Genomic DNA, 27,838 nt, shown 5'->3' with positions numbered 1-27,838 from the left:
ACAAAAGAATGGTGAAGACAGGTCGGAACAGAGATGTTTATTTGCTTTAACTCCTCTTACCTGGATATCTTCCCAAAAGAGGCCACTTAGCCTGCAACAGTGAAATGAAGCAAGGGTTTTGGCCAGATTCCAAATGTCCGAGCATATCATCGAGCCCAAAATACTTTAAGATGAATTTTTTAAAAAATCTTCTCTTATTGTTATGTTCTTATTGTTTTTAAAAAATCTTCTCTTATTGTTTTGCTAAAGCAGAGTCCAATGAAAAAGCGATCCAAAGGACAAGATGTAAGCCAACAACAGGGCAGAAGCGAGCAAGATTCGTATGCTTACCCAAGGGCCTTTTTCCTCCTCCTTATCTGCATTTTGCTTCTATCCTGGAGGGATTGGGAATGGAAGCCAACCTGTGAATGGCATTTGTCTTTGATGAAAAGCTGTGTGTACCTAGGGTGTGTTTGGTACGGTTAATATATGTGGAAGGGCAAGTGGAGGGCTGATGGGAAGGGTGAGCAAACTTCAGGAGGCGGAGAGTGAGAGAAAACAGCCACTAGCTGCTCCCACAGCCCCAGCAATCTCCTGGTAATCTCTTCAGCCCCCAGAGTTTACAAAGTGCTGACTACTCTTGTCTGGAACTATGTGCCTTACTCCATCATGCTCACTTCACGGGAAAGAAAAACAAAATTGAGGCGTAGAAGGATAGCGAACTTCCATCAATGAACTGACTCTCGAGTATGTGTATTCTGTCTGTGCCCCGTGTGCACATTTCGGTAGGACATGATATTAAACTCAGTGGCAATTTCTGAAGCCTAAATACTTACACATCCTAACAAACCAATTGACAAATGATTCCATTTGCGACTCAGAGTTTATACCTTACGGTACTGTCTTAATCTGCCACCTCATTACCTTCATAAGTGGACGCTCACTTTTATCGAGTTTATTGATCATTCCTGGCAAAGAATTGGAGTGGCAAAGAGTGCTACATTAGTTCTAAGAGCCCCGGGTATAATTGAGGCACAGGAAGCTGGGGGCGCTGGAGAAGACCAGGCAGGGGAAGAGAAGCAAATGAGGAGTGGATGGCTCAGGTGGTAGGTTTTGTTATCTGAGGAGCCGTACTATGTCCTACTTTGTGCTATCCAAGAGAAATATGATGCAAGAATATATATAATGAAAACTTCCCTGGTAGTCACATTAAAAAAGTGAGAAGACACAAGTAAAATTAACTTTAATAATATATTTTGCTTAATACATCCAAAATATCATTTCAATATATTATTAGCATAAAATTATTAATGAGACATTTTCCATTATTTTTTGGCACCAATTCTTTGAAAGTGAGTGTTTCTTTTTACACTTCTAGCATACCTCAATTCAGACTGGCTACATTTCAAGTGCTCAGTAGTTACATGTGTTTAGTGGCTACCATATTGAATAGTGCAGTTCCAACTTAGGGCTTGTCCACTTTTCTATATGGGTGTTATACTTTTTTTTTTTTTAACATTTATTTATTTTTGAGACAGAGAGAGACAGAGCATGAACAGGGGAGGGTCAGAGAGAGAGGGAGACACAGAAGCAGAAGCAGGCTCCAGGCTCTGAGCTGTCAGCACAGAGCCCGACGCGGGGCTCAAACTCACGGACCATGAGATCATGACCTGAGCCGAAGTCGGACGCTTAACCGACTGAGCCACCCAGGCACCCCGGTGTTATAATTTTAAAAGTTTAAAAAAGTTCAGTGTTGTTTACCGGGAAGAGTGTCAAATTGTCACAAGCCATGTGAAGGGCAAATGGGCTGCACATATCAAAAGCACTAAAATTGTGTCTTTCAATTTAGCAATTTGTTTTCTACCTTTTTTGTTAAGTTTATTTACTTATTTTTGAGAGACACGGAGACAGCTCGAATGGGGGAGGCGCAAACAGAAAGGGAGACAGAGAATCCCAAACAGGCTCCATGCTGCCAGCGCAGAGCCTGATGAGGGGCTCGAACCCACAAAACTGTGAGATCATGACCTAAGCCGAAACCAAGTCAGATGCTTGGTTTTCTAGACTGAGCCATCCAGGCACCCCTAGAAATTTGTTTTCTAGAATTTATCTTAAGGAAATAATCACAGTTGCATGCAAAGATTTAACCACAGAGATGCAGTGAAAACTGGAAAAACCCTGAATTTCCACATAATGGGATCTGATTGAGTACCTTGTGATATATTCGTGTGTGTGTACATAGAAAGTTTCTGGAGATAACTATTAAGAGAAAAACCTGAGGGTTACCTCAGGGGAGTGAGACTGGGAGGGAGGAGATGAGGAGAAACTTTTATATTTTACTTTATACTCTGAAATTTTTAACAAAAGCATCTCTTGGTTTTGAAATAAAAACCAGTCAACAACAACAACAAAAGGTTACTGTAACATTGACATGGAGTGATGAAAGGGAAAACAGTTAAGAGAAAATAGTTTTCAAAATAATAAGTACAATTTTAATCAAAATGTGTGCATAAAGATAGAAAAAATAAAGGAAGTGTGCAAGTCAACCTGTTTTTAGAGTGGTTCTCTCTAGGAGATGGCATGGCAGGTGTTTTTAAAATTTTTCTTTTAGTTTGCCTGTATTTTCTAAATTGTTATAATAAACGAGGTTTTTGTTTTGTTTTGTTTTGATTTTTGGAATATGGGGTAAACAGATTTTTTGAAAAACATTTCTATCCTCCTGAATCTAAACAACCCAGCTTCTGCCATTAGCTCCATGTTAGGAAAAACGACATGAAAGAGTAAGATTTGTCTAGTAATCTGGTCAGTTCCACATCTTCACACCGTTCTTCTTCTATCTTTTGTTCTTCTTAGCACGCATCAACCAACCACACCTCAATCAGTGTGACGGTGCCCTTGCTGAAGTGCTCCCTGTATCTTGTACCTTTAATACTTCACTCTCCGTCATAGGTAACGTCCCTGAACAGGGTCCCTGCTGAGACTGTGAAAATTGAAATTGATCGTGCGGTGATTTTTTTCCTTCATAAGCACAGCCTTTGAGTATTATCTGGGACTTGAGCAAAGATAATCAATCTCAAAAGCTCCGCTGAAGCAGATTATGAAACAACACGCTCTATCAGAACTACTTTTCCCCAACTTCCTTTTATGAACAAAATAATTCTCGAATCTAGTCCTCTAAAATGGCAATAGGGGAGCCTGTCTTTTGAAGCCTGCATAATTTCCATTGGTTAGCAAGATGAAGGCTAAATGTAAACTGTATTTTTAGCTTGTCCCAGTCAACAGATCTGAGACCAGAAGCGTCGATCAGCTTTCCCCCAGCCTAGCTGCAAACAAATGTGTGCTTCTGAACAGACACCACTGAGGTCATTCTGTCCCCTACCTCAATTGTTCCAAAAGGGGAAATTTACCAGGTGGCCTCAACACAGAGCCAAAGGGAATTCCGTCTGTGCCTGTAACACATCTTTGTTTCTAGTCAGTAGTGAAAAACAAACTAGGACCAACATGTCAGCTCCAACAGTCAGGTTTTAGAGGAGAGAGAGACAGAGACACACACAGAGAGAGAGAGAGAGAGTGTCTTGCGAATGCATGGCATCTTATCTGGAAAAAGAGTCATTCTACCAAGGGGATCAGAGAAGAGAAGACACTGCTGCCTCCACTCTTTAGGGCCCATAAAGCTCATTTGAAATAGACTTTATCTCAGTCTCTGGGGTCTGAATTTAATCTCCTCCAGTTCAGATGACAACATTGTACTATTCAAACAGTGAAGAACACTCAGTGCTTTCCCCATTGTTGATACTGGGTCAGCACTGATATCCCTCCAGATAACACTGACAATCTGTAAGAAGAACCCAGAAAGTCCCCAAGAAGGGCTTGGCAGAAGTCTATACCACCTGGCAAACTGTAGCTTCCAGAGAACAAGTTACCATTTGCCGACCAGCCTTCAGGTGGCACTTGGCCTGGGGAGGTTTTTTTATTTAAAAAAAATTTTTTTTAATGTTTTCATTTATTTTTGAGACAGAGAGAGACAGAGCATGAGCAGGGGAGGGTCAGAGAGAGGGGGAGACACAGAATCTGAAGCAGGCTCCAGGCTCTGAGCTGTCAGCACAGAGCCCGATGCAGGGCTCGAACTCACAGAGGGTGAGATCATGACCTGAGCTACTCTGAGAGATCATGACCTGAGCTGAAGTCAGATGCTTAACCAACTGAGCCACCCAGGCACCCTGGCCTGGGGAGGTTTTATAAGATGGTTAAGAGTTGAAAGCCAACTTTCATGATTTAAAAAGTGCTGACAAAACTTAAAGATTGCAAAGAAGGAAAGGGGCGTTTTATATTTTCTTTTATTACTCCGTTGTTTAAATCTCTTACAATGAGAAACACATTTTTTTTAATGTTTATTTACTTCTGAGACAGAGAGAGACAGAGCATGAATGGGGGAGGGGCAGAGAGAGAGGGAGACACAGAAGCAGAAGCAGGCTCCAGGCTCTGAGCTGTCAGCACAGAGCCCGATGCAGGGCTCGAACTCACAGACTGAGAGATCATGACCTGAGCCGAAGTCAGACGCTTAACCAACTGAGCCACCCGGGTGCCCCGAGAAACACATTTTTAACACACATTCTAAAAATGGCTTGGGAAGTCCTCTTGGTAGACAAATTGACCTCCTGTGAATCTTTCCAATTTGAATTTTGGAGGTATTTTTGGTCAGTGATGTGACCACTGTTCTAGTCTCCTGAGCTATATCTCCCTCCCTCAATGAGTCAAAATTTCAGGAAGAAAGGGCCTCGATAATAATGACAGCCCAGTAGCCAAGGATACACCTTGCTCCTAGATCTTGCTTTTTATTTTTTTTTATTAATTAAAAAAAAAATTTTTTTTTAACGTTTATTTATTTTTGAGACAGAGGGAGACACAGCATGAACGGGGGAGGGGCAGAGAGAGAGGGAGACACAGAATCGGAAACAGGCTCCAGGCTCTGAGCTGTCAGCACAGAGCCCGATGCGGGGCTCAAACTCACGGACCGCGAGATTGTGACCTGAGCTGAAGTCGGACGCTTAACCGACTGAGCCACCCAGGCACCCCAAGATCTTGCTTTTTAAATATCACTTCGCATTAAAAGGAGTCGGGACTTTGATGATATGGCCGATGTCAGGCCTAAGGCAGGAAAAGTACAAGAGGAATGTGGTATATTTTGTGCCAGAAAGTCAAGAATTGCTCAAAACATGATGGGAATGTATGAAAAAAGACATAGGAGTCCACTTGTAGTGCCTCCCACTGAACAAACTGGGATAATTTGATAAATAATTGGAGGCATTAAGATGACTAACAGTAATGAATTAAAAACCATTTGATAAAATAAAAATCCATGAATAAATAAATAAATAGGTAGAAGAAATCATGGAGTGCGAAAATCATTGTTTTGCAGGTGCCATGGCAATAGTTGATTCCAGCAAGAATCACCCATGTGTGCTCTAACTACTAGGTAAAAGGTTGATGGAGGACAAATATTTACATAGGCTTATAATATCTCAGCATAAATCACTTATTAATTACAAAAGGAAAAATAGTCATCTTACAGGAGACACTGAGTAAACACCACCTTAACTAAGCGATCAAAGTTCATACTACCTATAATGGTATAATGACAAAGCGATATCATATGCTTCTTATTTGTTGCTCAGGACACAGGATTATTAATGCATTCCCGACAAAAATGCACAGAATGTAAGAGAAAACATGAGCAAACCAAAATGGGAGACCCTCTACAAAATAGCTAGTCTATGCATTTCAAAAATGTCAGTGTCATAAAATCAAGGGAAGACTGAGGAAATATTCTACTTGGAAGGAGACTAAAGGGTCATCACAACTCATTGTAATACAGGATCCAGAACAGGTTCTTGGGCTAGGATCATGGATGTAGCATTTTATCAACATTAAATCCCCTGATTTTGGTCCATGTTCTGTGTTCTTACAAAATGTCTTTCCTATTAGGAACTACAAAGTGAAGTCTTTAGGAATGAAAAGGTATGATGTTTATAACAGTCTCAAATGATTAAAAAAAAAAAAAAGGAAGGCAGAAGAATGCATATACACATATATGGAAAAGGAAAGAGAGTAATAAAGCAAATGAGGCAATAATGTCAATAATTAGTGAGTCTGGGTAAAGGGTATCCAGGATTCTTCATGGTATTTTTGCAAGTGTTTTGTAAGTTCGAAATTATTTCAAAATAAGAAGTCACAACTGCAAAGAAAAATGTCAAGGGCACCTTTAAAAATCTCAGATTTTCTCCTTCCATTCCATTTCTACCCTGCCACCCCCATTCAGGCTCTTGTCAGTCTGCTTGACTCCTGTAATAGCCTTCTGGCTCACAGGGCCTTCAGTCCTTTCCCCCTGGGCAATACATGTGGTACACTGTGACTATCCTCTCCATATTCATACTCCCCAAATACCTATTGTAACAATACCTCTTGTTTACTATCCAACAACCTCTCCGTGCTACTTTTCTCACCAAGCCTAAACACTTCTTCTTCTGACAATCAAAGAGCTTCAACTGGTCTGATCATCCTTATCTTTCCCACTTCATTTATTCTTTAATTGGACAAATATTTACTGACTGTTGGTATGCGCTAGGAGATAAGAAACAGGACAATCAAGGCTCTATCCTCAAGGAGTTTATATTGTATGGAGGAGACAAACATAAAGTTAAAGGAGTCAACATAAATAAAATCATTTCAGACTCAGATTTGTGCTATGAAGCAAATATGTATGGGAGATAATGAAGGGACAGGAAGATAGGCAAGGACTTTCTTATCAGGTAATCCGCAGGCTGGGAAGAGCTGGATGGAAAGGAGAAGGGAGCTATCTGGGGCAGAGGGAAGGACTGGGCAGGGTCCAGGAAGTAGGAGACCGGCGTGTAGTGTGCAAGGAGGTGGGGCAAGAGTGAAGTCTGAGAGGTATTGTGGTGTAATAAAGACTATATCTGGTCTTTGCCCCCAGTGGTTCCTGGCACAGAGCTTTACAAACCCTTAGAATTTCCTGAGTGATAAAAAGTTTCCTTATTATGCTAATGGGGTGACTGTGGTGGGCCCCCAGATAGCTTCAGGATCATGCTGGTCACCAAAAAGACCCACCAGGTGACTAGAGGGTTGGCACTTTGGGAGGGGAGGGGGACTGGAGACTGGGTTCAACCATGTGACCAGTGATTTAATCAACCATACCCCTGTAAGGAAACTCCAGTAAAAACTCTGGACACAGGCTTAGAGGAGCTTCTTGACTGATGAAGGCACTGATGTGCGGGGAAGGTAGCACACCTTGATTCCACCGGGAGAAGGCATAGAAGCTCTGCCCGAGGGACCCTCACACCTTGCCCTATGTGTCTCTCCCATTGGTTGGTCTTGATTTTCTAATCAGATAATCAGATCCTTTATAATTAAAACTGTAATGAGAAGTACAACACTTTCTTGAGTTCTGAATTGTTCTGGTGAATTATCACACCTGAGGGAATTGTGGGGGTTTGTAGCCGGTTGGTGAAAGGCACAAGGGCCAGGAAACCCTACTTGCGGCTGTCACCTGAAGTGGAGGTGGCCATGCGGAGGGCTGAGGCTTTACCTTGTGGGATCTGCTGCCAGCTCAGGGACTTAGTGTCAGAATTGTAGTGAAGTGTGCTTGGCGTGGAAAGCGGGTATTGGGATGCAAAAGCCTGATCACTCATGGCCTTTGAGGCCATCACAACAAGGCTGGATTTCATTCCAAATGCAACGCTAAGCCACCAAAAGATTATTATTATTGTTGTTATTGTTATTATTTTTGCTAGAGAGTGGTTTAATTTTCGATAACTTCTGTCTGGCTGCAGAGCAGAGAGGGGCACGTGTTGCAGGAGGAAGACCAGTTTATGAAGCATTTGCAGTAGTGTAACCAAGAAATGGTGGTGGCTTGGACCAGAGGGGAGCACAGAGGAGAGGTGTGCAAATACAAGATATTACCTAGAAAGTGGAACTTGAAGAGATTGGCTAAAAGAGAGCAGTGAGTGGGGCACCTGGGTGGCTCAGTCGGTTAAGCGGCCGACTTCGGCTCAGGTCATGATCTCGCGGTCCGTGGGTTCGAGCCCCGCGTCGGGCTCTGGGCTGACAGCTCAGAGCCTGGAGCCTGTTTCAGATTCTGTGTCTCCCTCTCTCTCTGCCCCTCCCCTGTTCATGCTCTGTCTCTCTCTGTCTCAAAAATAAATAAACGTTAAAAATTTTTTTTTTTTAAAAATAAAAGAGAGCAGTGAGGGATGATGAGGGAAATGAAGGAATCATGAATGACACCCAGATTTCTGGCAGGGAAAACTAGAAGTGGTCGAGGGGGAGACGGTAGAGTCACGACTTCGGTTTTGGGCACATTGGTTTGGGGATGCCTAAGAGACGTCCAGGGAGAGACGTCCTGCAAGTAGCTGGGCTTGCAGCCTGCTATGGCAGTCAGTTTCTTTCTCCAGTCAGATCAACTTTCTACTCTGCGGGGACCCCCTCCAGCATGCCACTATCACTCCTCTCTCTCCACCTGTGCTCAAGTCTTCCCCTACTTTTCCCTTTCAATTTTTTTTTAACGTTTATTTATTTTTGAGACAGAGAGAGACACAGCATGAATGGGGGAGGGGCAGAGAGAGAGGGAGACACAGAATCGGAAGCAGGCTCCAGGCTCTGAGCCGTCAGCCCAGAGCCCGACGCGGGGCTCAAACTCGTGGACCACGAGATCCTGACCTGAGCTGAAGTTGGACGCTTAACCAACTGAGCCACCCAGGCACCCCTACTTTTCCCTTTCTTCCTTGCCTGCGCAAATCCTTCTCACCTGTGAAGGTCTAACTCCATTTCTGCATTAGGTTTTATCCCAGTACCCTAGCCCGTATTCATATTTCGGCAGCCCTAAGAGTCAGGATGAAGCTTTGGAGACAATTTAACTCCACACTGTCTTGTAAAAGTCCCCTTTTATCACACAAAAGGCTAGCCGGCTCTCTCAGACTGTCAGCTCCTTATGACAAGGGCCATTTCTTGTACATCTCTTGTATTCCTCAGAAGCACACAGGGGTTTATGCACCTTTAAATTAGAAAGGACTTAACTAGCAGATTTACACAAAAAGCCATAGAGGAGTCAAATGGAGAAGATGAAGATAATCAAATGTGTCTGTCTTCTAAGAGTTTTTAAAAGCAAGGCTAGAAATTTCCTCTGGCATATAAAAGTATAACAATTTTACCATTAATTAAAATTGTTGATTCAGTGGTTCCTGTAGCCATTGTACCTTTGGAGCTTAATAAAGCATATGAAATAGCATCCCTGAAACACTGCTGGGACAAGAGCTCTGATTGGCACTAGCAGGAACTATGACAGGATGATTGAAAGTCAGAACTTTGATAAACAAGGACAAGAGATGAGAAACAGCTCAATTATCTAATGAGGGGGAGGGGGCAGGGGAGGGAGCGCATGGAAGGTCCCGATGTGCCTGAAAGATCTAGTTTTATTTAGCATCTTCATTAATGACTGAGAGGCAAGGCATACACATTTTGTTGATAACATTTTTTGGTCGTTACCAAATTAGGAGGTGCTGCAGACATCATTGAGGACAGGAAAATAACACAGATGGATCTAAAAAGAGGTTGGAAATACGAATAGAAATTATCACAATGAGATTTGATTTAGGAAAAATGCAAATGAAGGCAGCTGGGAGAGAAATCATCCAAAATGCAAAATAATCAGTGGGTAGGGAAACCTAGAAAGCAACAACGTGGAGTGTTTGGCAGGAGAGCAGTGGGAATAAAGAGTAAGGAGTGACAACTCAGTGCTAGCTCAGCCCAAATGTTCGGTGGCAGGTCTGGGAAGAAATAGCTCATCAAGGTATTGAATCGCGACACAGTGTCCTTCGACACCTATACAGAATTTTCGAGACAATGCGGAGAAATAAACAAAAATCAGCTCAGACATTTGGGCCTCAGTTTCTTCAGCTGTTAGACAAAGGATTAGACTCAGCTTCTGAGCCCCTCCTCCCACTGCAACCTTCTGGTGGGTTCTAAGAGAGGAAGAGAGTGGTGGGGGAAAAAGGGCCCGGTTAAGGAGGTGCCTGGTCTGAGTGCCTCCTCCGAAGAACTTCCTTATGAAAAACAGGCAGAATGAAACACTTAGCTTGAAAATATGTTTCAGAATAGATTCTATATTGACAGGCCTGCATGTGGAATTCATCTTCAACAAGTGTAATTTCTTCCAATATAGATGTGGAGCCAAACGAATATATAAAATCTGATAGCTACATGTTTGCAAAAATACCCTCTACTTTACCAACTATTTCTTTGAATAAAAACTCTCTGGGTGCCTTTAAAGTATATATCTTTTTCTTTATAAAAATGTAATCACCTTGAAATGCTTAGGAAGACACCGCTGTACAGAGGGCGAGACTGCATGGGGAGTGGCTGTTCGATGCGGGGTTAGGGCAATGTGACAGGCAGGCTAGCCCTCTGGCTCGTACACGCATCTGTGGAATGACTCCCTTTTCTCAGGCCATCCCAGGCTATCACCTTTTCATTCCCTTGAGGTTTGTTTCACTCCTCTCCCCAGCTCTCACTGACCTAGATCCACAACAAGGAAGGAGGTGAGGCATCTTAGGGCAGGAGCCATTTTGACCTCTGCCTTACAAGGTACATTTTTACTGGTAGGAAATCCTACCAGGTAAGGACACTCAGAAGATGCAGTGCCTCCTGCGGCCACCTCAGAAGTTTCTTCTCTCTCTCTCCCTCCCCTCCCACCTCCAGCCTGTCATCGTCATCGGTAGGAGTGCTTTGCCAATACGGATGGAGTTACAGAACGGTATGCATACGACAACAATGCTCTGATGATTCCATAAGTCACCAACATCACGAACAGAGAGGTTGCTCAAAGAAAACTGAGCTGTTTGCCCTTCTGTCATGGCTTCCACACATGTCCCGGAGGGCTGGCAGCGGTGGAGACAACGTGAGGTGGTATGCAAGCATCTTCCAAAAGCACGTGGAGAAACCTCACGGCATCTGGGTCAGGGCCACTTCTGTTACTCCCTGTTTACACTGGAAGGAAACCAACAACGTCTACCCAACTTGAAAGGAGGAAGGCGAACTTGTTTCGTGCAGCAGAAAGGCTGTATGTCTGAGGTGCAGACTCATGGTTAGGAAAGGTGGCAAATACTGAAACAGGATCTCTGCAGACAGAGTTAGAGCCTGCCCAGAGAGCCACGTAAAGGTAAGGATTCTTGAGCCTGCAGTAAGTGTTCTGATGTTTTATTCTCCCACCCAACTGCCACCAGGGGCTGTTGCTAACACCCTGAGCTGGCAGCGAGGTCACTGCTTCATATGCAGGTCCCTCTCCTTCTTATGCACATCCACACAGACCCAGCCTTGGGGACTGGTCTATGATCCTGAATCCACCACAACACCTCCAGGGTCTCATGACTATGGTCTGAGGCTTAATCATGTCACTAAAACATATGAGGCCATGTTGTTCCCCCTCCTAAAGTTCCGGAGTGCCTTGCCATGGCATTTAGAACAGCATACAACCTCCTTGCTATACCTGACGGAGCCCTGCACTGATGTGGCGTCCATCCCCCTCTCTATAATCTCTTCAGTAACCGTCTCCCACACCCACGTGGACCAGCCACACTGGCCACCTTTCTCATCCTTGAATACATCATTCTTGTTCCCATCTTTGCTTTGGCTCCTCCTCCCATCTGGATCCCCCTTCCCCTACCAGTTGTCTCCCTCATGTCTCAGCTCTAATGTCACCTCCTTAGCAAGGACTTCTCTCACCAACCTCTCCAAAGCCACCACCCTGGCACTCTGTCACATCGCAGTGTTTAAATTCTTTACCTTCTTCTCTCCCTTCTGAGTACCTTTCTTGACTCATTTGCTCACTTATTTGCTCTCTTTCCCACTGAAATATATACTCTATGAGGACAGGGACCTGTCCGCCTGTCTGTCGTGTTCTCCAGTGCCTGGAAGAATGCTTAGTCCATCTATCTGCTGAATGAAAGGATAAACATATCCTTTGATCCTGGGAGAGGCACTGGAGTGTCGCAGCGAGAGCGGGACCTCTGGAGTCGAGCCTCTGCACTTAAAATTCCGCTTGTGTCATTTCAGTACGTGTGTCCTTGGACAGGTTATGTAAGCTCTTTTCTTTCCATTTCCCCACCTATCAAATGGAACAAATAACAGTATCTACCTTTTAGGGGTATTGTCAGAAGACCATATAAAGCACTTAGTGAAGTGACGGTATGTAGTAGCTCTAGATAATTGTTTTGTTTTATTGTTGCAGAGTTTAGACTTGCCAAAGTTTACGGCCCATGACCATGTGATTTATCTGACATATTTAGAGACAAAGTTGGTCCATTTACAAATCACACCAACTTCCACCTTCTGGTCTGACATGTAAAGAGCTTGGAAGTAGTCCGTCACTCCCCATCCTTGCAACAACAACAACAACAAAAATCCAAATGAACTGAAAATCAACAACTCGTCTTAGATGCATCAGAGAAATGAGGCCGCAGGGCACACTACTGCCCCCAAAACTAGAGACATAAACAGGCCGTTACAGAGAATCACTGCCTCCCAGAGGCAGAAACTCAGGAGCAAAAGCCCGCAGCTGGTGCCAGGATGGGCAGGCACCTTTAAACCGTAATTGATGAGCTGCTCAAGTCTTAGTGTGGACAAGCTTGAGAGTTAAAAACACGAAGGTCCAGGACTAGGGGGCCCCAACTTTCATAAATTTTACCTCCAGGAGCCCTATCAGGTTCTCACTGTGAACAGCTGGTTCTCCCAGCAGGTGGAGGAGAAAAGTAATCATTCTGAAATACACACAGTGCTCTCTGTTCTCTTTTCAAGACCCGTCCTCAAGAGAAACTATTTTACCAGATCCTAATCAACCGGGGTTTTACCAAAGCCTAACTGACCTGGGGAGGGGAAATACTCACCTCAGGCTCAGAGACTGAGAACTAGTCCCCTCACTCTATGTCAATAGTGCTCCTGTATGATGACAGAACCTCAACTGAAAGAACTGAGCCTTAAGCCTCATTTAAGAAGAAATCTCTAGGAAAACCCAAAGACAATACAGGAGAGAAAAAAACAAGGATACCAGAGGAAACTTTAGCCCCCGACACCGTAGCTAGAGTGCATAGTAAGCACACAGCCCAATTCCTAGCCAGGTAAACATAAAACTTCACACTAAACCCCTATTTCCTCAGTTCCTCTTACCCAGTACATCATCTCCAGCTTTCAACAAAAAGTTACAAAGTATGCTAAAAGGCAAAAAATCCCATCTAGAAAGAAAAAGCAAGCATCAGAATTAGATTCTACATATGGCAGAGATGTTGGAATATCAGACTGGAAATCTAAAACAACTATGGTTAACATGCTAAGAGCTTTAAAAGAAAAAGTGGACACCATGCAAGAACAGATCGGTAATATAAGCAGAGAGATGGAAACTCTAAGAAAGTATGAAAGAAAAATGCTGGAAGTCAGAAAAACTGTAACAAATGAAGAAAAATGCCTTTGATGGGCTCACCAATACTGGACATGGCTAAAGAAAGAATCAGTGATCTTGAAGATACATAAATAACAACTTCCCAAGCTGAAATGCAAAAAGAAGAGATAGAATATCTAGGAACCATAGGACAATTATAACAGGTATAACAAATGTATAATTAGAATACCACAAGGGGAAGAAATAAAGAGAGAGAAAAGAAGGAACAAACAGCAGGAATATTTGAAGTAATAATAGCTGAAAATTTTTCCAAAATTAGTGACAGTCACCAAACCATAGATCCAGGAATCTCAGATAACACTAAGCAGGATGAATAGCAACATTATATATATATAATGTTGTATATATATATATATATATATATATATATATATATATATAATGTTATATATATATATATATATATATATATATATATATATAATGTTATATATATATATATATATATATATATATATATATATATAATGTTATATATATATATAGGCATATCGTATTCAGACTGCAGAGAATCAAAAGCAAAGAGAAAATAATGAAAGAAGCCAGAGGGAAAAATATCTTCCCTATAGAGGTATTTATTACCTCTATTTATTAAGATTTATTAAGATGTATTTATTTATTTAGATTTATTTATTAAGATTTATTAAGATTTATTTATTTATTAAGATTTATTTATTTATTAAGATTTATTTATTTATTAAGATTTATTTATTAAGATTTATTATTTATTAAGATGTATCTTAAAAAACATGAAAGCAAGAAGAAAGTGAAATAAATTATTTAATGTGTTGAAAGAAAACCCTGGAAACCTAGAATTCCATATCCAACAAAGTTATTCACCAAAAGTGAGAAATAAAGACTTTCTCAGACAAACAAAAACTGAGAGAATTTGTCATTCGTAGAACTGCCTTGCAAGAAATGATAGAAGAATTTTTTTAGAGAAGGAAAATGGCATAGGTTAGAAACCCAGATCTACATAAAGAAAGAAGAGCATTACAGAGTGAAAAAATGAAAGTAAAACAAAACTTCAATTTTTCTTATTAATCGATCTGACAGATAACAGTTGGTTCAAAATAATAGTAGCAACAATGTATTTGTTGATTAGAGCTCATGGATAAGTGAAATGAATGACAGCAATGTCATCAGGGATAGGAAGGAAGAACTGGAAATGCTCTGTTACAAGGTTGCTGCGAAGTGCCATAATGTTATTTGAAAGTGGCTTTGGATTAGTTCTAAATGTGTATTACACACTCTAAAGCAGCCATTACACAACTGTAAAAAGAAGTATAGTTAATATGCTAAAAGGGGAGAGGAAAAGAAAATCATGTAAAATGTGCAGTTAAAACTAGGGAAGACAAAAAAGGTACAAAGAACAAGGGTAATGAGTAGCAAACAGAAACAGGGTAGATGTTACTCCAACTATATCAGTAATCGCTTTAAATGTGAATAGTTTAAATATACCAATTAAAAACCAAGATGTCACAGTGGATACAAAAACAAGAGCCAACTAGAAGCTGTTCATAGATCACACTGTTGAACATCACACAAGAACACCCAGAGATGAGCCTAAAGCATCCCTGGCCTGAGGGTCAGGAGACAGGTTTCCCTCTGGTCCACCCACTAACTTGCTATGTGACCTTTCACAAGTCACTGACATTCTCTGGGCCTCTCTATACTACTCTTGACCCTTTATTGCAAAATAAGAGGAGTTAGACTAACTCCCTTCCAGCTCAAAACCCAATGCCTCTTTACTAGGATCTGATGAGTAATCATGGGCAGAGAGGAGGCTGCAACATCTAACAGGTGCTATTTGGCTAAGCTCATGAAAGACCCAGTTGCACCCAGAAGCGGTGTGTGCATGAATGTGAAAGCACAAATCCAAAGCCCTGGCTAGTGCTTGTGAAAGCTGAACTCTTGGGTACCATTGGATGGTAGAAATATCTCACCTGGGTCCATATTTAACTAGCAGAAAATTACAAGGAATTTGCAACCCATATTTAGGTTGACTGGCATCCTACTGATATGGAAGGAGAATGGGCCAGAGAGGAGCTCAGGGGGTGTCTGCTGAATGAAAGGGACAGAGGATTATCATAGCTCCTTGTCTATCATTCCTGCCCTGTCTTCATCTTTCAGACTAAAACACCTTCCCACTATCACCCCTGCCCCATGTGCATACATCTTCTACAGAAGAAAGAGAACAGGAAGTTTCAAATGTTTAAGCCCCAATTTTAAGAAGATTGTTCTTGAAGATCTCGCTTGCAGCTTCTAGCAAAAGCCCTGCTCATTGTCTTCAAATACAGATAACCATGGCATGACTCGTCCATTATGGCCAAAGGCATGACCATTCTGATGGAGTAAAGCACAGGAGAACCTTTGAAATTATCTTCAAAAACCCATGAGGACATCAAAGGGAAGCTAAATCAATGACTCTGCATTAAATCAGGGTTGCAGGTCTGTACCCTACATGGACAGATCATAGCACATTTTTACTTTCCTAGGTTCTTCTCTCCCCAGGGTTAAGTGGTCTGGATCGACTGTACTCTTTCCCACTGACACAGTTTTGCACTGTATGGAAGCTGGCCCTATGCTGACCTTACAGATACGTTTTACCTAGGTCTATGATGTTGTTATAAACCCCAGACCCATGAAGTACTGACATTTCCACCAGGAAATTGTGGGAATTCTAATATTCCACTAGATGGAAAGCTATACGAAGACAAGGCTTGGGACTGTGTTTGCTAACATTATACCCACTGTGCCTAGCTCAGTGCCTGGCATAGAGTAAGTACTCAATAAATATTTGTTAAATGAATGGGGAGGGGGGGAAGGAATCCGCCACAATGTGAGCCTGAAAGAAGTAGGCACAGTTCAAATTTGATTGTTTCCAAAAATACTTCTTGAAAGTATTAATTCATTTCTCATTTCTTTTTTTTTTTTTTTTTTTTTTTAATTTTTTTTTTTCAACGTTTTTTATTTATTTTTGGACAGAGAGAGACACAGCATGAACGGGGGAGGGGCAGAGAGAGAGGGAGACACAGAATCGGAAACAGGCTCCAGGCTCCGAGCCATCAGCCCAGAGCCTGACGCGGGGCTCGAACTCACGGACCGCGAGATCGTGACCTGGCTGAAGTCGGACGCTTAACCGACTGCGCCACCCAGGCGCCCCTCATTTCTCATTTCTTTAACAAACTCTCAGAGTGCCTTCTATGTGCCAGGCACCATAACACAGAAATGAATGAATGAATGAGACACTACGCCAATTCTCATAAAGAAGAGAGAACAATATTCACTGAATGCAACTGTAAGTTGGGCATTTTTTATTCATTATTCCATCCTTCCAACAAACTGTGAGGTAAACATTATTTATTTCCCCCCTCCTTCATAGACAAAGGAAGAGGGAATTGCACAAAAACCCACATGTAGCAAATAGCAGTGCCAAGAATTTATTCCAGGACCTGGGTACTTCCTCTAGAATGTGTTTTCTCCCCAAAGTCAAGTTAAAATCACAGTGTGATGTTCTGTTATGTGATGTTATGCTGAGGAAACTCAGGTCATCAAAAATTGAGTTGTAAGTAAATAGTTTCATTGGGAAAAGGGAAATAAGAATTTTATGTTCTCAATTTCAGGTTGTTTAGGTTGGAAAAAATTTTTAATAATGGAGGTGCTTTGTAACTACATGAGTGTGTAATTGAAGGTTAGAAATAATAAACTGCTCAAACAAAACAAATGAAAATTACAGAGTTAAGTCCTAAATAGCATCTAAGGCCCAAGTCAACGAGTTTCTAAATTATCATTATCATAACTCATTGTTATGATAAACAAAGCACAACATTAAACTAAGATGGTTGAAGTCAAAACAAAGTGTGGTGTAGTTCACATTGCCGATGATGAACAAAAGAACATGAAAACAAGAATTTGCCAACTGCTCTTCTGTGCACAATAGCTTTTTCTCCAGGACCTGGTAGTAATTCCCGACTGCTTGAATTATAACCAAGAGATATTCATAACATGAATTGTGTTCCCTAAGGTCTATTGTGTTATATCCTATGTGCTTTATGAAGGCTCAAACTGTGGGAGGGAAATAGGGAAATGAACCCTTAGACATGAGAGCAACTTGGAGAAATGCTCAGGGTCAGGTTGTCTTGTAGGGATGGGAGGCCCACTGCGGAGATAGCCACGTGACTTGCATGTTTGAGGGTTGCCTGTTTCCCTGAACCCTAAAGCCATTTTGCAAATCACCATTTCTTCCCAATGGGTGAAAATACATGGAGCCTGGAATCATCTGCATTCATATATTGGCAGAAACTTTGAAAGCACGTTGTTCCCATCCACCCTACCTGGATCAGATGAGGAGCTGGGAAAACAAAAATTCATAATCAACTCAAAATCCAGCAGCTCACAAAGTGCCCAAGGTGGTGGGGAATGTTCTACAACTGGAATAGTCCTAAAGGATATGGCCCAATCCTAATGCAGTGATGACTCTCTTACATTTTTATACTTCCCTGCAATTTTTAATGATTTCATAACAACTATGGGAGTGAAGTCATATTCTTATTTTTATAGATGAAGAAACTGAAGATGAGTAAGTGATTACCAGCAACCATCAGAGTAGGGCTAAAATCCTGTCTTCCAGCACCATATTTAATAGACCTCTACCACAAAATGATAGGGTATGTTTTCTAGGAGCAATGAATGGCTTTCGAGTCAGATCTGTATTTGCATCCAGGGCATATATCCAGGATATACCACTTTCAGCCACGTAATTTGGCAAGTTCTTTAACCTCATTAAGCTTTAGTTCCCCATCTGTAAAATGGGGACACATATGACACCTAGCTCATGGCGTTACTATGAGGGTCAAACGCAATATGCAGATAGCATGCTCAGCACAGAACTTGGCCATGGGTAGAGCCGGACAAATGTTGAGGGTTTCGGGGCATGCGTTTTGGGTGGAGGAATCTCGTTCCTCCTCTATGGTTTAGTATTCCTAGGGGCACAAAGCCCCTAGGGAACATTTTACCATATCTAAAGCTACAAGGAGATAGAAATTTGGGACAGAAGGGGAATGCTTAGGGACCTGATTACTGAGCCTGGAATGGAAGTGAAGGAATGATCAGTCCACAGGGAGCAGGTCTGTGCCTCCACCCACAGTGCCATCTGCGCTGGGTCCCTAAGGCAGAGAGGACCCTCCATTCCCCACCTGGAAAGCCATGGAGTTGGCAACAGCCAGAAATATCCTCAGAGGCAGCTTGGCTTTGTAGGACCTGTGGCTCCACAAGCGATGGGCACCAGCTGTCACACCCAGAGCAGATAGGAGGAAGCAGAAGTACGCTGTAAGACACAAGCAGGGAAAATGTCAGTAAATGTCACCAAGCTCCTACACAAGCTTTTTTCCCCTATGCTTTTTTCTCTTCTGCATAGACCCATGGGAAATGGTGTTAGAACAATCTGCAATGTGAAGGAAGAATCGATAACTTGGGGAAATGCAGACTTTTTACTGATTTGTAGCTTTTCAGTACCAGGCAGAAGTGGTGAAAACTTTCCTCAGGAAACTTTGACCTTTGAACATTAATTTTTCTCTATCAAACAAATCTTTTATTTGCTAATGTTTCTTGCCAGTCTTGATGCAAAGTCTTAATCATGTTAGTGTGTATTTGTAACTCAGTCTTACATGCTCATTCTCTGTAGAGCTAAGATTGATGTTTATGTTGCCTCTTGACTGGCACCTGTGCTAGGAAGTGTGTTATATGAAGACCATATTTCTAAATGGCAGTGCCATTATCATGGCTTCATAGGCCTTTGTTTGAAGGAAATCAGGCCAGATCTAAAAGCAGTGAAGTCTGGCTCAGGACCAGTGAGAATGAGAATAAAAATGACAATAGGGACAACTGAGATTTGCCTTCTAGAGATCCCCACTTACACCATCCCTATGACCCGGGATGGCAAAGATGGCCAGGTGGGGAATTTTTTTAAAGCCAGCCTACAGTGGAGCTTATTATCTGCCACACACTTAAATATATTATCTTTAATCCTCATGACATGTTGTAGTGTCTCATTTTACAGTTGAGGAACCGGATCTCTGAGAGTTAAATCCTGCCTATATACCCAAGTCAGCCTTGTTCCAAAGCCTCTGCCAAGAGACCCCATGCTGCCTGACCAGTGGTGGGGGTGGATTACTTTTTATACCAAGACCTGGGAGAGTTTATAAAAGCCTGTGTAGGGGCGTCTGGGTGGCTTAGTCACGCGACCAACTCTTGATATCTGCTCGGGTCATGATCTCTTGGTTTGTGAGATCAAGCCCTGCTTCGGGCTCTGTGCTGACAGTGCAGAGCCTGCTTGAGATTCTCTCTCTCTCTGCCCGTCCCTCCCTCCCTCCCTCTCTCTCTCTCAAAATAAATAAACTTAAAAAAAACTGTTAAAAAAAAGTGTGGTATAAAGGGGACACAGGGACCCCCTCAATAAATTATTATTCCTGAGATTATTACAACTACTTTAGTGCTTTTAAAGCAATATGCCCACACAATGCTAAATGTCTTACTTGAATTATCTTATTAAAAACACATCAAACAATCCTATAGGGTTTATATTATTATTAATCCCATTTTACAGATGAGAAAACCAAGCCTTAAAGAAGTTAACTATTTTCCCAGTGTCACAAAGCTAGGAGGTGTCTTTGCTAAGAGTCGATTTCTAGTCTGTCTGAACCAAGAACCAAGTTCCTGACCCCACACTCCCCTATCCCTCTGGGAGACATCAAGTAAGTTTCATCTTTACTTTTTTACACCCCACTGCCATCCTTAATACTGGATTCCAGTCTAAATTTAAAAGTGAGCTTCTTCCTTACTTGAGGGGAGAACTCTAAACCTAGCTATAAAGTAGGTAGGATCAGGCATATTATCCCACACAATTGCTTCTAGCACTTAGCACATACAAGGCCCTCCATAAAGATGTGGCAAAGAACAAGTGATTGGCTGTCAGAACATCCCTGATCAACTGTGAATGGTACCAGGACAAGACGAGTTTTTAGGGAGACTATTATAGCACTTGTCTAGGAGAATTACTAGGGTAACTTCAGTGTCAATATACGTATTCAAAAGTAGAACCATATTACATCTCCCAAAGGTCAAGTCTGATCTTGACCTCAATCCATATTTATATGGGTCTGAAAACAAGACTTACCCTTGGCACTAAGATTAATGAGTCTCTGAATGCATGTGCTTTTCATAAACTTGACAAATCATTCCTTACTTGAAAGGTTAAAAACAAAAAATGACAATCTCCCCATAAATCACAAAAAATAACAGTATATAAAAAGTTGTGGCCTCTTTTGTTATTATAATTTAATCTTGGCCATGAGTCTATGAAACGGACAGCTATTTTCCATGTCATCCCTGGCCTTCATGTCTCTACCAATAATTTTTTCCCAACTGTCAAGTAGTTAGGGAGTAAGAAATCTATAATGGAAAAATTCAATGTGACTCTATTTTGCCAGTGGACTAAGACACTGGACAATGAAAAACATTGGCCAAAAAAAGAATCCATCCAACGCATGGTTCCTAGACAGGGCCTTATCACAGACAATGCTTCCCAGTATGGGATCTCCACTATTTCAGGGATCACTTACATGGTTGATCTGAGCTGGGCAGTAGTGGCTATTGGTTTTTCATGGTCCTTCTTCTGGCAACAAGAATGTGGCCATGTAACCCAGGCCTGGCCTAGCATATGACTCCATCTTCCTGGCCCTGGAATAAACAGTTGACCCAAACTCTCTCTCTCTTCTGGCTCAAAGACTAAAGGTCACATATCAAGGCATGATTACAATAGTAGAGAATGAGGCCAAGTAAGTGAGACAAGAAGATTATGGAGATGCCAACAAGAGCTGAGAGGAGAGCTGCCTGCCCTGGGCCACTGGTTGCAGCCCCCAGAGCTCTACAGTTCTCTTGATGCTGTGAGCCTCCCTGGTATTTCTCATAGTTATGTGAGGCGACAAATTCCCTTTTCTTGTTGCTAGTTTGCTCTGGATTTCTTTTTTTTTTTTTTAATGTTTATTTATTATTTTGAGAGAGAGAGAGACAGACAGACAGACAGAGCATGAGCAGGGGAGGGGCAGAGAGAGAGGGAGACACAGGATCTGAAACAGGCTCCAGGCTCCGATCTGTCACCACAGAGTCTGACACAGGGCTCGAACCCATGGACCCCAAGATCATGACCTGAGCAGAAGTCAGACGCTTAACTGACTGAGCCACCCAAGTGTCCCTGGATTTCTGATACTAAAATTCTGCAGAACCTCTGGGGAAGAAAGCAACCTCTGGCCATAGCCCAAATGAGGACAAACTACAAAAACCCTTACCTGAATAGGAGACTGTTATATTGACAGGGCTCAGTTTTCCTATTTTGATAGGGCTAATTTAAGAGGTTTTTAACCTCTTTTCTATGATCTTTGTGGAGATTGATATCCAAACTAGTTTTCAGATGGATGCTGCCTAGTTGGCTCTGAGAGAGTCAACTACTCAGAAACAGAATTGATAACTTTGGGGGGAAAAGGAGTAACAAGCAGGGTCAATAATTTTATCAAGTAGCTCACACCTCACAGAGAAAGGAACTAGATCAACAGAATTCAGAATCACAGTATTACAGAATAGTAAGTAGCAAACACCTATATTGGTCTGGATGCAAAGAAGAGTCACCAATTCAGGCTATCTCAAGTAAAAAAAGAATGTAGAGATGCCTGGGTGGCTCAGTCCATTAAGCATCCCACTTCAGCTCAGGTGTGATCTCACCTTTCATGAGTTTGAGCCCTGTGTCAGGCTCTGTGCTGACAGCTCAGAGCCTGGAGCCCACCTCAGATTCTGTGTCTTCCTATCTCTCTGACCCTCCCCCATTAGCACCTGTGTCTCTTTTTCTCTCAAAAGATAAACATTAAAAATAATTTTAAAAATGTATTAAAAAGATATTAAATAGCCTACAGATCTCATACTTGGGGGGATGGGTTGCAGGACATTTGCAGGACAGTTTTGGTACAGAGCCTCCAAAATGGCCCCAATGCTCCCTGCCTCCTGATATTCATGCCTTGCATAATTTCTTCCCCTTTAGTAACTTGCTCCTAACCAATAGAATGTAGAAACATTGAGGGAACATCAGTTCCATGATGAGGTCACAAAAGATTGTGACTTCTGTTTTGCTAGCAGATTCTCTCTTATGTTGGCTTTGCTAGAGTAAGTCACCACATTGGGATGACCCACGTGGCAAGGAAGTGAGGGTGGCCTCCAGCCAACAGCTAGTGAGGAAATGAGACTTTAGTCCAATAATCCTCAAGGAACTGAGTCCTCTCAACAACAGTGTTAGTGAACTTGGAAGCAGATCTTTCCCCAGTCAAGCCTTCAGATAAGACAGCAGCCTGGGTCAACACACTGCTGCCTTGTGAGAGATCCTGGAGCAGAGGGCCCAGCACCAGTGGTACCTGGATTCCTGCTTCACAAAAACTGTGAGAAAATAAATGTATGTTGCTTTAGGTTGAGAAATTTTGGGGTGATTTGTTCTGTGGCAATAGTAATGCAAGACTTAAGTAGAAACCTTACCTCAAGGGAAGGAAGGTATACTTTAAATCCTGGTTTAAGAACAGTTTGCTGTTGGGGTGTCTGTGGCTCAGTAGGTTAAGTGCCCAATTCTTGATTTCAGCTAAGGTCAGGATTTCATGGTTTTTGAGTTCAAGCCCTGCATCAGGCTCTGCACTGGCAGTGTGGAGCCTGCTTGGGATTCACTATCTCTCCTTCTCTCTCTCTCTGCCCCTCTCCACTCACATGCTCTCTCTCTCAAAATAAATAAATAAACTTTAAAAAAAAATAATAGTTTGCTGTCTATAGGGACAGAAAGTAGATTCATGTTGTGAAGAGCTGGGAGGGCAGGGAGGGAGGAGGGGAGTGACTGTTAATGGGTATGGGGGGGATTGGTGTGAAGAGTGATAAAAACATTCTAAAATTGATTTTGGTAATGGTTGCACAATTCTGTGAATATACTAAAAGCCAATAGATGAGTTGTATGCCATGAGTAATAATAACCTAATAAAGCAGTCATTAAAAAAAACTATTACTGAATTCCTAATAGACTTTGTTATTATGTATATTTTCTAAACGCAGAATAAAATAGACATGCCACAAAACAAAATAGAACAAAACAAACAAAAATCAACCATTTGCCTAGGATGCCACCACAGGCATCATCACCCCTGGACACTGGGCACCACTGGACACTCATGTCATACTGTGGTCTCTTAAATCTTCTGCAACTGCCAAGAAGAGTCCCTATTTGACCCTTGGCCTATGCCTGAATATATCAAGACCCAAGATTCCAAGGCAGAAGCACCTATTTGTCCATGCTCGGATCACAAGGCCAGCCCCAGCTGCCAGCAACAAAAGAGAGAGTACCCGCAGCCCCTTTGGTTTCCAGGGTGGAAGGCAGAGCCTCCCATCTATCCTGAGTACTCTATTGGAGCAATGTTTAGAGAATTATTGTAGTGACCCCCTCTGGACCACACAACCAGAGACCTGTCCTGGAGAGATGTTAAGAACCAAAAATTAAAACTCCCTTAATTCCGGACCTGACCAGAGGGAGAGGTGGACAGCTCCCTTTGAGACCCATCTGTGAGCACTAGATAGAGGAGGCAGTTAGCGGAACTCTTTAACTGTGCATGATCTATGTCCCTCTAGCACTGGAGTGAAAGCTACTAAATAATAGTAGCAACTACTATTGACCAAGAACTTTCCAGGTGCCAGTCCGTGTTTCTAAATTTATCCCTAGTTAGTCTTTGAATACTCACCTCAAGGGGGTGGGTAATATGATCTCTATCTTACAGATGAAGGCAACAAGACAGAAAGTAATGCAGCCAGGACGCAATCTAAGGCAGGAAGAGCCCCACATTCCACACCCCTGCTGGCTGCTTGACTTCTCAGGGTTGGCTTAATTCTAATGGGAGGAGCCTAAATGCATCAAGACTTCTTAGCTCAGAAAATAGGCTGAAAGTCAAGACCCTTGCTTTGTGTTTTGCCTTTACCAACTGGCAAGTTCACTTCTAAAATCACCTTCACCATAATTCTGCATCCAGTTCAGCCTCAGCTTGCCTTGGCAACTCCAGGCAACTCAAGACTTCATGAGACAGTTTATTGAGCTCCTATTATAGACCATGCACTGAGCTTAGAACTGGGTCTACAAGGTGACCACAAACACGAGCTTTTGCCTCCTGGAGTCAATAGGAGTTTGAAAAGTAAATCACTTACTGTATAATTATAAATTATGGCAAGTGCTGCAGAGGACACAAACAGCATAATGTAAAAAGAGATTAAAAGAAGGACAATTCAGGGGTGTCTGGCTGGTTCAGTTGGAAGAACATGTAACTCTTGATCTCAGGGTCATGAGATCTCTACACATTGGGTGTAGAGATTATAAATAAATAAATAAATAAATAAATAAATAAATAAATAAATAGGAGATAATTTAGTTTGGGGGATCAGAGAGGACTTCGCAGTGGAAGCGAAAATTAAGTTAACCCTTGAAGGATGAGGAGAAGGCAAGATTCAGGCAGAGGGACCCACAAATGCACAGACCTGGGCTGGGGAAAGGGATCTGACAAGAAACCTGTATCTGACCACCTCACACGCACTCAGATGGCTGCTAGAACCAAACAAAAACAGAAAATAACAAGTGTTGGCAAGAATGTAGAGAAATTGGAACCCTTGTGAATTGCTGGAGGGAATGAAAAATGATTCAGCCACCAGGGAAAAGTTTGGTAGTTCCTCAAAAAGTTCAACATAAAGTTACCAAGTGGTCCAGCAATTCCACTTCTGGGTATATATCCCCAAAGAGTTGAAAACAGGTACTTTTTCACCAAAGGGTGAGAACAACCCCGAAAGTCCATGAACACATGAATGGATAAACAAAATGTGACGTATACACAATGGAATGTTATTTGACCGTCAAGTGGAATGGAATTCTGACCCATGCCACAGAACATGGATGAGCTTTGAAAACATAATGCTAAGTGAAATCAACTAGACACAAAAAGAAATTTATAAAGCCACTTACATGAGGTACCTAGAAGAGGCAAATTCATGAAGACAGAAAGTAGAATAAAAGTTACCAGGAGATGGAGGAAGCTGGGGGGGGGGGGGGGTGCGGGGAATGAGGAGTTGTTCAATGGGTACAGAGTTTCAGTTTGGGATGATGAAAAAGTTCTGGAGATGGATAGTGGTGGTGTTTGCACGACATTGTGAATGCAGTTAATTGCACCCTTAAAATGGTTAAAATAATAAATTTTGTTATGTATATTTTACCACAATTTTTAAAAGCATGTGTTTGAAGTCCAGGGTGAGAGGGGAAGGGGAGGTCAAAAAAAGGTTAAAGAGATTTAAATGTAGGGCCAAATAGGTCTTATTTGCTGCACTGAGGTGACTGGACGCTGGGCTCAGGCCAAGGGAAGCTATTAAAGGGCGTTCAGCATGAAGTACTTAGAAAATGCATGGAGAGTAGAGGAGGGTAAACCAGTCACCACACCAGATCAGTCCCTCTAATACTTCTTAAAACAATTTTCTCGGTTTTTTTTAATGTTTATTTATTTTTGAAAGACTGAGTGGAGGAAGGGCAGAGAGAGAGGGAGACACAGAATCTGAAGCAGGGTCCAGGCTCTGAGCTGTCAGCACAGCACCCAACACGGGGCTCGAACTCAAGAATAGCAAGACCATGACCTGAGCTGAGCTGAAGTCAGACACTCAACTGACTGAGCTACCCAGGTGTCCTTTAAAACAATCTTCCTTTGTTCACTTTCAAATACTCTGCACACATAAGATCATTACAACTCCTATTACAGCAGTGATCGAATGAAAAGATCAATATTTGGGAACAGAGTGCAGAAGGAAGTTTGGTTCCCTTAATTTCCTAAACCAACGCACAATATAAAAATTCCTCTTTAGGGGTACCTGGGTGGCTCAGTCAGTTAAGCATTTGACTTTGGCTCAGGTCATGATCTCACAGTTCGTGAGTTCATCCTGCTCTCTGCTGTCAGTGAGGAACCCACTTCAGATCCTCTGTCTCCCTCTCTCTCTGCCCCTCCCTGCTCACACATGTTCTCTCTCTCTGTCTCTCTCAAAAATAAACATTTTTAAAAAATAAAAATAATAAAAATAAAAATTCCTCTTTAAAAACAAATGCACAGGGGCGCCTGGGTGGCTCAGTCGGTTAAGGTCTGACTTCAGCTCAGGTCATGATCTTATGGTTCGTGAGTTCAAGCCCCGCATCGGGCTCCGTGCTGACAGCTCAGAGCCTGGAGCCTGCTTCAGATTCTGTGTCTCCCTCTCTCTCTCTGCCCCTCCCCTGTTCACGCTCTGTCTCTGTCTCAAAAATAAACATTAAAAAAAATTTAAAAACAAATGCATACCCCTGTCAAACAGAGTGTCAGAAGGAGGCTGGAGAAGGGAGCCTGCTCACACTGAATGCCTGCCATGGACCATCACTTTGCCAATATACCTAATTTTATTGCTTTACTTCTATGACGTAGACATCATAACCCCCATTTTACAGAGTTGCAAAACTGAGGCCCAGAGCGTTAAGTAAATGCCTGGGGATCTCAGGACAGAGCTAGGGCCCCAACACTATATCAGTCCAGCCCCAAGCCCTTGATGCAGTGGTTCTCAGCCCTGGCTGTGCATTGCAGTGTCTTGGGCTTTTACATGCTGCAGTCCACAGAGCAGAGTGAATTCGAGATGAAGGCCAGGAGAGCCAGGATCTCTCTCCAGAGGTGATTCTGATGCACAACCAGAGCTGAGAAACCACTGCCCTATGAAGTACACCCTAGAAGACCATCTGGTCCCATCCTCTCAATTTACAAATGGAGCAGCTGAGATCCAGTGAGGGCTAGGTGCTCTCTCTAACCCACCCAGACGCTGACCCTATGCAGAGCCAGGGGCTCCAGAGGGGCCTCAGGGCCCCATAAATTCTAAGTGACTCTCAGGGTAGGCAAGCCCAGGCTGCCCTTACATGTGAACTCTGGTCTTGTCAGCATTCCCCTCCCAGTGGCTCCCTTTGATGGTGTGAGCTGTCCCCACCAGGCTCCAGACAGTCGGGACTCTGATATCTAGGCACCCGGCTGGGGGACGGCGTGTGCAGCAGGGCTCCTGCTGCAGAAAGCTGCAGGAAGATGTGATTAGCACCAACGAATTGTCTTCCACCAAGGGGAGGGGAGAGGTTGCAATCAGAGCAAACAAGCAGGGTGAAGCCTCCTGGGGGAGGGGCGGAAGCTGCCACGGAGAAGATACTGTGCTTGGATACCTGCCTTGCCAGCCTGCTCAAGTGCT

General features: G+C 42.6%; 1 protein-coding gene across 1 annotated transcript in view; it reads right to left on the bottom strand.

Annotated features, from left to right (window-relative positions):
- The window catches only part of SCD5 (stearoyl-CoA desaturase 5), a 156,795-nt gene that overhangs the window by 42,534 nt on the left and 86,423 nt on the right, over positions 1 to 27,838 (bottom strand). Inside the window, exon 2 of the mRNA XM_058722096.1 lies at positions 18,697 to 18,827. Within this exon, the coding sequence (XP_058578079.1) occupies positions 18,697 to 18,827 (131 nt within the window). The remainder of the gene's footprint in view (positions 1 to 18,696; positions 18,828 to 27,838) is intronic.

Source organism: Neofelis nebulosa, chromosome 3, assembly GCF_028018385.1.
Source record: "Neofelis nebulosa isolate mNeoNeb1 chromosome 3, mNeoNeb1.pri, whole genome shotgun sequence".
Taxonomy (NCBI): domain Eukaryota; kingdom Metazoa; phylum Chordata; class Mammalia; order Carnivora; family Felidae; genus Neofelis; species Neofelis nebulosa.
This window is presented reverse-complemented; position numbering and strand designations above follow the sequence as displayed.